Source organism: Pseudophryne corroboree, chromosome 2, assembly GCF_028390025.1.
Source record: "Pseudophryne corroboree isolate aPseCor3 chromosome 2, aPseCor3.hap2, whole genome shotgun sequence".
Taxonomy (NCBI): Eukaryota; Metazoa; Chordata; class Amphibia; order Anura; family Myobatrachidae; genus Pseudophryne; species Pseudophryne corroboree.
This window is the reverse complement of record NC_086445.1, coordinates 576,060,875-576,072,926: the sequence shown is the minus strand read 5'-3', so window position 1 is coordinate 576,072,926 and position 12,052 is coordinate 576,060,875. Positions and strand designations below refer to the sequence as shown.

The 12,052-nt window shown below is 48.5% G+C and overlaps 1 protein-coding gene across 4 annotated transcripts in view; it reads left to right on the top strand.

The window, feature by feature from the left end:
• The window catches only part of CLSPN (claspin), a 410,714-nt gene that overhangs the window by 108,989 nt on the left and 289,673 nt on the right, over positions 1-12,052 (top strand). For all 4 annotated transcript variants that reach the window (XM_063954464.1, XM_063954465.1, XM_063954463.1 and 1 more), the window contains exon 5: positions 5,237-5,308. In XM_063954464.1, coding sequence (XP_063810534.1) covers positions 5,237-5,308 — 72 coding nt within the window. The remainder of the gene's footprint in view (positions 1-5,236; positions 5,309-12,052) is intronic.

Genomic DNA, 12,052 nt, shown 5'->3' with positions numbered 1-12,052 from the left:
CAAACAGGAGGGTACCCTGAAGTCCATTTATACACATTCAGGTACCTTGCTCAGACCGGCAATCGCGTCGGCCTGGGTGTGTAGTGCAGTAGCGGCATGGACTGATACCTTTATCAGAGGAGTTGGATACCCTAGATAGGGATACTGTTTTATTGACCCTGGGGCATATTAAAGACGCTGTCCTTTTATATGAGACATGCTCAAAGAGACATTAGTCTGCTGGGTTCTAGAATAAACGCTATGTCGATTTCTTCCAGAAGGGTCCTGTGGACTCGGCAATGGACGGGTGATGCCGACTCTAAACGACATATGGAGGTTTTACCTTAAAGGGGTGAGGAATTGTTCGGTGAAGGTCTCGGACCTGGTCTCCACAGCTACGGCTGGAAAGTCAATTTTTTTGCCTTATGTTCCCTCACAGCCTAAGAGAGCACCGCATTATCAAATGCAGTTCTTTCGTTCACAAAGAAACAAGAAAATCCGAGGTGCGTCCTTTCTTGCCAGAGGGAGGGGCAGAGGAAAGAAGCTGCACAGTACAGCTAGTTCCCAGGAACAGAAGTCCTCCCCGGCCTCTGCAAAATCCACCGCATGACGCTGGGGCTCCACTGGCGGAGTCGGGGCCAGTGGGGGCGCGTCTTCGGAATTTCAGCCACATGTGGGTTCACTCCCAGGTGGATCCCTGGGCAATAGAAATTGTGTCTCAGGGTTACAAGCTGGAATTCGAAGAGGTGCCTCCTCGCCGGTTTTTCAAATCGGCCCTACCGTCTTCCCCCCTAGAGAGGGAGATTAGTGTTAAATGCAATACAAAAATTTTATCTTCAGCAGGTGGTGGTCGAGGTTCCCCTCCTTCAACAGGGAAGGGGTTATTATTCGACCATGTTTGTGGTTCCGAAACCAGACGGTTCGGTCAGACCCATATTGAATTTAAAATCTCTGAACCTATACTTGAAGAGGTTCAAGTTCAAGCTGGAATCGCTAAGAGCGGTCATCGCCAGCCTGGAAGGGGGGATTTTATGGTGTCACTGGACATAAAGGATGCGTACCTTCATTTCCCCATTTATCCACCTCATCAGGCGTACTTCAGATTTGCGGTACAGGACTGTCACTACCAATTTCAGACGTTGCCATTTGGTCTCTCAATAGCTCCGAGGATTTTCACCAAGGTAATGGCGGAAATGATGGTGCTCCTGCGCAAGCAGGGTGTCACAATTATCCTGTACTTTGACGATCTCCTCATAAAAGCGAGATCAAGAGAGCAGTTGCTGAACAGCGTATCTCTTTCACTGAAAGTGTTACAACAACACGGCTGGATTCTCAATATCCCAAAGTCGCAGTTGGTTCCTACGACTTGTCTGCCTTTCTTGGGCATGATTCTGGACACGACCCAGAAAAGGGTTTCTCTTCCGATAGAAAAAGCCCAGGAACTTATGACTCTGGTCAGGAACCTTTTGAAATCAAGACAGGTGTCCGTGCATCATTGCACTCGAGTCCTGGGAAAGATGGTGGCCTCATACGAGGCCATTCCCTTTGGCAGGTTCCATGCGAGGATTTTCCAATGGGATCTGTTGGACAAGTGGTCCGGATCACATCTACAGATGCATCGGTTGATCACCCTGTCCCCCAGGGCCAGGGTGTCGCTCCTGTGGTGGCTGCAGAGTGCTCACCTTCTCGAGGGCCGCAGATTCGGCATTCAGGATTGGATCCTGGTGACCACGGACGCAAGCCTCCGAGGTTGGGGAGCAGTCACACAGGTAAGAAATTTCCAGGGTCTTTGGTCAAGTCAGGAGACTTGTCTGCACATCAACATCCTGGAACTAAGGGCCATATACAACGCCCTACGTCAAGCGGAGGCCTTACTTCGCGACCAACCAGTTCTGATCCAGTCAGACAACATCACCGCAGTGGCCCATGTAAACCGCCAAGGCGGCACAAGGAGCAGAGCGGCAATGGCGGAAGCTACCAGGATTCTTCGCTGGGCGGAGAATCATGTAAGCGCACTGTCAGCAGTGTTCATTCCGGGAGTGGACAACTGGGAAGCAGACTTCCTCAGCAGACACGACCTACACCCGGGAGAGTGGGGACTTCATCCAGAAGTCTTCGCACAGATTGTGAGTCGGTGGGAACTGCCACAGATAGACATGATGGCGTTCCGCCTCAACAAAAAGCTACAGAGGTATTGCGCCAGGTCCAGAGACCCTCAGGCAGTAGCGGTAGACGCCCTAGTGACACCGTGGGTGTTCCGGTCCGTCTATGTATTTCCTCCTCTTCCTCTCATACCCAAGGTGTTGAGAGAGTAAGAAGAAAAGGAGTGAGAACAATCCTCGTTGTTCCAGATTGGCCACGACGGACCTGGTATCCAGATCTGCAGGAAATGCTCACGGAAGATCCGTGGCCTCTTCCTCTAAGGCGGGACCTGTTGCAACAGGGACCCTGTCTGTTCCAAGACTTACTGCGGCTGCGTTTGACGGCATGGCGGTTGAACGCCAGATCCTAGCGGAAAAAGGTGTTTCCGGTTGAGGTTATCCCTACGCTGATAAAGGCTAGGAAGGAAGTAACAGCAAAACATTATCACCATATATGGCAAAGTTATGTTTCTTGGTGTGAGGCCAGGGATGCTCCTACGGAAGAATTCCATCTGGGCCGTTTCCTTCACTTCCTACAAACTGGAGTGGATTTGGGCCTTAAATTAGGCTCCATTAAGGTCCAGATTTCGGCCCTATCCATTTTCTTTCAAAAAGAATTGGCTTCTCTCCCAGAAGTTCAGACTTTTGTTAAGGGAGTACTGCATATTCAGCCTCCGTTTGTGCCTCCGGTGGCGCCTTGGGACCTTAATGTGGTTTTGGACTTCCTAAAGTCACACTGGTTTGAACCACTGAAAACGGTGGAGTTGAAATATCTCACTTGGAAGGTGGTCATGTTATTAGCCCTAGCTTCGGCTAGGCGAGTGTCGGAATTAGCGGCTTTATCACCCAAAAGCCCCTATCTGGTTTTCCATATGGATAGAGCGGAATTGCGGACTCGTCCTCAGTTCCTGCCAAAAGTGGTTTCATCCTTTCATATGAACCAACCTATTGTGGTGCCTGTGGCTACACGGGACTTAGAGGATTCCGGGTCCCTTGATGTGGTCAGGGCTTTGAAGATTTATGTAGCCAGGACGGCTAGAGTCCGAAAAACAGAAGCACTGTATGTTCTGTATGCTTCAATGCAGACTCTGGCTCGCTGGATCTGTAACACGATTCAGCAAGCGCATTCTACGGCTGGTTTGCCGATACCAAAATCGGTCAAGGCCCATTTCACTAGGAAAGTGGGCTCTTCATGGGCGGCTGCCCGAGGGGTCTCGGCACTACAGCTGTGTCGAGCTGCTACTTGGTCGGGTACAAACACCTTTGCAAAATTCTACAAGTTTGATACCCTGGCTGAGGAGGACCTCATGTTTGCTCAATCGGTGCTGCAGAGTCATCCGCACTCTCCCGCCCGTTTGGGAGCTTTGGTATAATCCCCATGGTCCTTATGGAGTCCCCAGCATCCTCTAGGACGTTAGAGAAATTAAGATTTTACTTACCGGTAAATCTATTTCTCGTAGTCCGTAGAGGATTCTGGGCGCCCGTCCCAAGTGCGGACTTCTTCTGCAATACTTGTATATAGTTATTGCTTCAATAAGGGTTACGTTATTGTTGCATCGGGCGTGAACTAATGCAATGTTATTGTCATACTGTTTACTGGATTGTTATCACAAGTCATACGGTGTGATTGGTGTGGCTGGTATGAATCTTGCCCTTGGATTAACAAAAATCCTTTCCTCGTACTGTCCATCTCCTCTGGGCACAGTTCTCTAACTGAGGTTTGGAGGAGGGGCAGAGAGGGAGGAGCCAGTGCACACCAGGAACTAAATTCTTTCTTAAAGTGCCCATGTCTCCTGCGGAGCCCTTCTCTCCCCATGGTCCTTACGGAGTCCCCAGCATCCTCTACGGACTACGAGAAATAGATTTATCGGTAAGTAAAATCTTAATTAATGTTGGTTGTTTAGTGACATGCGGTTGAAGGATGCAGTCAAAGTACATAGAAATTGGATTATATAATGAGTCGCGGGCCAAGATTATAGGTCGTCCTGGTGGGTGAGTTAGACTTTTATGAATCTTGGGGACAGTGTACAGAATAGGGCTCACCGGAAAAAGTTGTTGTAAAGCTTTAAAGATTTTACTATCTAGTGAGCCATGTGCTTGCGCTTCCTGTAAGATCTCTTGTAACTCAGATTGATATTGTATTGTAGGGTCCCCCGGCAGTTTTTGATAAACCTCATCAGCGAGTTGACGCCCGATTTCGGCCATATACTCTTCTAGATTCTGAATTACTATGGCGCCCCCCTTATATGCGGGGAGCACTACGATGTCATGATATGAAGACAATTTCTGTAAAGCTGTGTATTCCTGATGGCTGAGATTATAATGTTGCGTAGGTTGTGAGTGGACGTATTTTTGCGCAGAGTCATCCATCATGTGCGTGAACGTCTTGATAGAGTTGTTAGAGGACACCGGGTCAAATGTCGACGTGCTTCTTTTTGTCACAAATTGTTGGTTGGGGGTATTCTGTACAAGGGGTGCAGAGTTCTGAAAATACAAATTGTCTTGGGGAAAAAATGAAGGTATCATTTGTGTTTGGTATTGCTTATTGACACAAATGTGAAAAAATGTCCTCTGCACTAAAGTGAAAACCCCCAGCAGTGAAGGAGTTTGGCAAGAGACTTGTTTGGAAGACATTCCTTGCTTGGGTATTCACTCGACCATTATCTGTCCAATCCTTCCAGTAATGGCAGATTGGCCAGGGAATTGTACAGTGTATGTGATTGACTGACCTGAGAATATCGATCATTCGGGCTTGCCAGATCGTCCAGCCCGTTCATCCGATGTGATATTTTCTAAGATGAAAGTTTGCCTCATCGGGCAGTGTATGCCCTTTTGTTTCTTTACAAGGAGGCCATATATTTCTCTGTATGACCACGATAACTGCAGTGTGTAAGGATGCCAGATAAAATAACATTTTATCTGCACATGTATGCCCAGCTATAGTTATCTGCCACATTTTTTTTTTTTTAAAGGACCATTGAACTCCTTTTGATTTTCCCACCTCCAAACCAACATTTCTTTTAGTTTTATGTTGTAATTGTAAATTGCTTGTTTGTTTTTTTCCCACGCTAGGGAGCATTTTAGAAAATAATGTATTTTTTATTTTTGTTTACCAGCCCTTATGTGATGAGGATATCCCACAATGTGAAGACGACACTGAAGGGAGTGTAAAAAAGTCTGAAAAAAAGGTTAGTTTATTAAACGTCAGACTTTTGTTTTGCTGCTAAAGGTACATAATCATTGGTGGTTTGTATAGCAGCTTGTGTTTTCATTCTTTTATTATTGCTTTTCACAGTATTTAAAGGTTTCCCCCATATATTGAACTTTAAGGTGTCCAGTGAGTATGTGTTTTTTTTATTTCTCTGACGTCCTAGTGGATGCTGGGAACTCCGTAAGGACCATGGGGAATAGACTGGCACCGCAGGAGACTGGGCACTCTAAAAGAAAGATTAGGTACTATCTGGTGTGCACTGGCTCCTCCCTCTATGCCCCTCCTCCAGACCGCAGTTAGAATCTGTGCCCGGCCAGAGCTGGATGCACCTAGTGGGCTCTCCTGAGCTTGCTAGAAAATATAGTATTTGTTAGGTTTTTTATTTTCAGATCGATCTGCTGGCAACAGACTCACTGCTACGTGGGACTGAGGGGAGAGAAGCAAACCTACCTGCTTGCAGCTAGCTTGTGCTTCTTAGGCTACTGGACACCATTAGCTCCACAGGGTTCGAACACAGGGCCTGACCTCGATCGTCCGTTCCCGGAGCCGCGCCGCCGTCCCCCTTGCAGAGCCAGAAGACGGAAGAGAACGACGAAAACGGTGGCTGAAGACTCCGGTCTTCATTAAGGTAGCGCACAACACTGCAGCTGTGCGCCATTGCTCCCCCAGCACACCACACACTCCGGTCACTGTAGGGTGCAGGGCGCTGGGGGAGGGGGGGGGGGACGCCCTGGGCAGCAATTATAATACCTTTTGGCAAATTATACACATAATACAGTTTGGCACTGTATATGTGTGCAAACCCACGCCATTAAGTCACACAAAACGTGGGACAGAAGCCCGCCGCTGAGGGGGCGGGGCCTTCTTCCTCAGCACACCAGCGCCATTTTCCCTTCACAGTTCCGCTGGAAGCAGCTCCCCAGGCTCACCCCTGCAGTATCTGGATACAAGAAGGGTAAAAAAGAGAGGGGGGGCACTTAAATTTAGGCGCAAATAAGATAAGTAAGCCGCTATTGGGAAAAATCACTTATTATAGTGTACATCCCTGTGTTATATAGCGCTGTGGTGTGTGCTGGCATACTCTCTCTCTGTCTCCCCAAAGGACTTTGTGGGGTCCTGTCCTCAGTCAGAGCATTCCCTGTGTGTGTGCGGTGTGTCGGTACGGCTGTGTCGACATGTTTGATGAGGAGGGTTACGTGGAGGCGGAGCAGGGGCAGATTAGTGTGGTGTCGCCCCCGACGGGGCCGACACCTGATTGGATGGATATGTGGAAGGTCTTAACCGACAGTGTCAACTCCTTACATAAAAGGTTCGATGACGCAGCAGCCTTGGGACAGCCGGGGTCTCAGCCCGCGCCTGCCCAGGCGACTCAGAGGCCGCCAGGGGCTCATAAACGCCCTCTGACTCAGATGGTAGACACAGATGTTGACACGGAGTCTGACTCCAGTGTAGATGAGGATGAGACAAATGTACAGTCTATAAAGGCCATCCGATGCATGATTACTGCAATGAAAGATGTATTGCACATTTCTGACGTTAACCCGGTTACCACCAAGAGGGGTATTATGTTTGGGGAGAAAAAGCAGCCAGTGACTTTTCCCCCATCTGATGAATTAAATGATTTGTGTGAAGAAGCGTGGAGTTCCCCTGATAAGAAACTAGTTATTTCTAAGAGGTTACTGATGGCGTACCCTTTCCCGCCAACGGATAGGTTACGTTGGGAAACATCCCCTAGGGTGGACAAGGCGCTCACACGCTTATCTAAAAGGGTGGCACTGCCGTCTCAGGATACGGCCGCCCTAAAGGAGCCTGCGGATAGAAAGCAGGAAGCTATCCTGAAGTCTGTGTATACACACTCTGGTACTCTACTGAGACCTGCTATTGCTTCAGCCTGGATGTGTAGTGCTGCAGCAGCAGCATGGACTGATACCCTGTCAGACAACATTGATTCCCTAGACAGGGATACTATTTTGCTAACCATGGAACATATAAAAGACGTCGTCTTATATATGCGGGATGCCCAGAGGGACATTTGCCTGCTGGCATCTAGAATTAATGCAATGTCCGTTTCTGCCAGGAGAGTATTATGGACTCGGCAGTGGACAGGTGATGCTGATTCTAAAAAACACATGGAGGTTTTGCCTTATAAGGGTGAGGAATTGTTTGGGGACGGTCTCTCGGACCTCGTATCCACAGCAACAGCTGGGAAGTCGACTTTTTTACCTCAGGTTCCCTCACAGCCTAAGAAAGCACCGTATTATCAAATGCAGTCCTTTCGGCCTCAGAAAGGCAAGCGGGTCAGAGGCGCATCCTTTCTGGCCAGAGGCGCATCCTTTCTGGCCAGAGGCAGGGGTAGAGGTAAGAAGCTGCACCAGGCAGCCAGTTCCCAGGAACAAAAATCCTCCCCTGCTTCCACTAAGTCCACCGCATGACGTTGGGGCTCCACTGGCGGAGCCAGGTGCGGTGGGGGCGCGTCTCCGAAACTTCAGCAACCAGTGGGTTCGCTCACAAGTGGATCTCTGGGCTGTACAAATTGTATCTCAGGGATACAAGCTGGAGTTCGAGGCGACTCCCCCTCGCCGTTACCTCAAATCAGCCTTGCCAGCTCCTCCCAGGGAAAGGGAGATAGTACTGGCGGCAATTCACAAGCTGTACCTCCAGCAGGTGATAATTAAGGTCCCCCTCCTTCAACAGGGAAGGGGTTACTATTCCATAATGTTTGTGGTACCGAAACCGGACGGTTCGGTGAGACCCATTCTAAATTTAAAATCCTTGAACACTTATATAAAGAAGTTCAAGTTCAAAATGGAATCGCTCAGGGCGGTTATTGCAAGCCTGGAAGAGGGGGATTTTATGGTGTCGCTGGACATCAAGGATGCTTACTTGCATGTCCCCATTAACCCACCTCACCAGGAGTACCTCAGGTTTGTGGTACAGAACTGTCATTACCAATTCCAGACGTTGCCGTTTGGTCTCTCCACGGCTCCGAGAATATTTACCAAGGTAATGGCCGAAATGATGATACTCCTTCGAAGAAAGGGAGTTATAATTATCCCGTACTTGGACGATCTCCTCATAAAGGCGAGGTCCAAAGAGCAGTTGTTGGTCAGCGTAGCACTCTCTCAGTAAGTGTTGCAACAGCACGGCTGGATTCTGAATATCCCAAAGTCGCAGCTGATTCCTACGATGCGTCTGCTTTTCCTGGGAATGATTCTGGACACAGAACAGAAGAAGGTGTTTCTCCCGGAGGAGAAGGCCCAGGAATTGTCACCTCTGGTCAGGGACCTCCTGAAACCAAAACAGGTGTCAGTGCATCACTGCACGTGAGTCCTGGGAAAGATGGTGGCTTCTTACGAAGCAATTCCCTTCGGCAGGTTCCAGTGGGATCTGTTGGACAAATGGTCCGGATCGCATCTTCAGATGCATCGGTTGATCACCCTGTCCCCAAGGGCCAGGGTGTCTCTGCTGTGGTGGCTGCAGAGTGCTCATCTTCTCGAGGGACGCAGGTTCGGCATACAGGACTGGGTCCTGGTGACCACGGATGCAAGCCTCCGAGGCTGGGGGGCAGTCACACAGGGAAGAAACTTCCAAGGACAGCGGTCAAGTCTGGAGACTTCTCTACACATAAATATACTGGAACTAAGGGCCATCTACAACGCCCTGAGTCAAGCAGAGCCCCTGCTTCAAAACCAATCGGTACTGATTCAGTCAGACAACATCACGGCGGTCGCCCATGTAAACCGCCAGGGCGGCACAAGAAGCAGGATGGCAATGGCAGAAGCCACAAGGATTCTTCGATGGGCGGAGAATCACGTGCTAGCACTGTCAGCAGTGTTCATTCCGGGAGTGGACAACTGGGAAGCAGACTTCCTCAGCAGGCACGACCTCCACCCGGGAGAGTGGGGACTTCATCAAGAAGTCTTCACACAGATTGTAAATCGTTGGGAACTGCCACAGAACATGATGGCGTCCCGCCTCAACAAAAAGCTAAAAAAATATTGCGCCAGGTCACGGGACCCTCAGGCGATAGCTGTGGACGCACTAGTGACACCGTGGGTGTACCAGTCGGTTTATGTGTTCCCTCCTCTTCCTCTCATACCCAAGGTACTGAGGATAGTAAGAAAGAGAGGAGTAAGAACTATACTCATCGTTCCGGATTGGCCAAGAAGAACTTGGTACCCAGAACTACAAGAAATGATCTCAGAGGACCCATGGCCTCTGCCTTTCAGACAGGACCTGTTGCAGCAGGGGCCCTGTCTGTTCCAAGACTTACCGCGGCTGCGTTTGACGGCATGGCGGTTGAACGCCGGATCCTAACGAAAAAGGGTATTCCGGATGAAGTGATTCCTACGCTGATAAAAGCTAGGAAGGATGTGACAGCAAAGCATTATCACCGCATATGGCGGAAATATGTTGCTTGGTGTGAAGCCAGGAAGGCCCCAACAGAGGAATTCCAGCTGGGTCGATTTCTGCACTTCCTACAGTCAGGGGTGACTATGGGCCTAAAATTGGGGTCCATAAAGGTCCAGATTTCGTCCCTATCTATTTTCTTTCAAAAAGAACTGGCTTCACTGCCTGAAGTTCAGACGTTTGCTAAGGGAGTGCTGCATATTCAGCCCCCTTTTGTGCCTCCGGTGGCACCTTGGGATCTTAACGTTGTGTTGGATTTCCTGAAATCACATTGGTTTGAGCCACTTAAGACCGTGGAGCTAAAGTATCTCACATGGAAGGTGGTCATGCTGTTGGCCTTAGCTTCAGCTAGGCGTGTGTCAGAATTGGCGGCTTTGTCATGTAAAAGCCCATATCTGATCTTTCATATGGACAGGGCAGAGTTGAGGACAGTTAGTAGGCTTGTGGCTTTGCTGCCACAGAGGTCCACATTTCATTGGATTTTTTTCTAAGTTTTTCTTTTTTTCAACGATTTACCACATCCCTTCCCCCCTTCCAATAGGCGTGGGTCCGGGATAAGTGAAGGCTGCTTTAGCAGCTGTGGGTGTCGGACCTCTCTAAAAAGAGCTCCCTCACTACCACCTGCAGGACTAAAACCTGCAGTAAAGGCTGGACGGAACTTACAGAGAAGCCCCGTCATAGCCCTCACCACAGGGTCCAGGTATGTTGAACGGGGCGGTCAGCTCACGCTGCCGCCCCTCTGTGATACTGTCTGTGTGTGTGTGTGTGTGTGTGTGTGTGTGTGTGTGTGTGGCCCAGGCCCTCGATGCCGCTTCGGGCTCCCTCTCCACCATAGCCCGGCTCCGTGTAGAGAGAACGGTATACGGAGCATGGGGGGGGACACAAATGAGAGTCAAAAGGCAGGTTTCTTAGCCTAGTGAGTAACTTTGCTGCCACAGTGATGTTCCCTGCACACAGAAATGTCAGGGTCACTGGATAAAATCTCATGATTCAACTCTTATTGATAAGGGAATACAGCAGCGCTGCATATGTATTACAAAAGGCTATGAAGTCTTTGTTAAAACAAGATTAACCACGTTTCCTGTTGTATTTCCAGAATTTCCTGTGTTACATCTCTCCTCCATTGAAGGCGCAGGGGTGTTAAGGGGAATTTGGGAGCAGGCATATGGCTGGCGTGCACTGCACTTAGCCAGATATATATTTATAGAGACACCTTAGTGCTATTTACTGAGTCGTGCAAGTTGTCTGTCTTTGTTTTGAGTATTGTCTGTCTGCATGAGTAAGACACCAGCAATTACTAATAAGCAGTTTCCCTGCCATGTCTAAAACATGGATATACATAATTATTTATATCATAACTGTTTATAATGATATTATCCTAAAGACTGCAAATCTGAATCAGGATTGTGGCAGCCAAATACTGGCTTTGTTCATTTGTTGTAAAGTAAGATATGTTATAACAATTGGTCAGCACATGGTGCTTATAAAACAGTATCTGTGGAGCCGTGTAAGTTCACTCACCTGCAGCAGCTTTGGCTTAATTCACTTGGCCACCCCACACTGGATACGCCCAATCTCATCTGATTTTGGAAGCTAAGCAGTGTTGGGCCTGATTAGCCACCTGGGAGTACAAGGTGCTGTAGGTATTTTTATTCTACAGCCACACCACACTGGATACGCCCAAACTCATCTGAGCTTGGAAGCTAAGCAGGGTTGCATACTGTTTTGCCATCTGGGGGAAACTGGTGATCCAACTAGATTGCATACTAATACATGCTGGTTTAAACTGTTAAAAAATAGCTCAGTTTGGCCTTACACTATCAATATAAACCTACCATAGGTTTTACAGTCAGGATAGCTCTCCAGAGCGCGCTCCCGGCGCCGGCCACTAGAAGGGCCCATTAACTAAGCTGTGGTCAAGCAGCAGTCATCTCAGGTTTTAAGCCTGTGCGAGGTCACATTTAGTTTCAGACTTGTAAAAATGTGTTATACCTGTGTATCAGGGAGACTCTGTAGCCTACTGGTTAGGCTTCCCGCCAACAGTGTAGATGCTGCTTGCAGGGTCATTGGTTCGAATCCTGGGTTCAACTACTGTCTTTACACCAGATAGTGTTAACAGTCTCAGTACATTATTGGCCATGGGTTTCCTCAGTGAGTACATTGGAAATGCTTCTATATGGCTTAGCATACATGTGTTTGTGGATGATGGTTGTATCCTCAATTGGATGTTGCACTGTGTTTTGATATTATTATAAAAAAAATGTATGTGTGTGTGTATATATGTATATATGTGTGTGTGTGTGTGTGTATA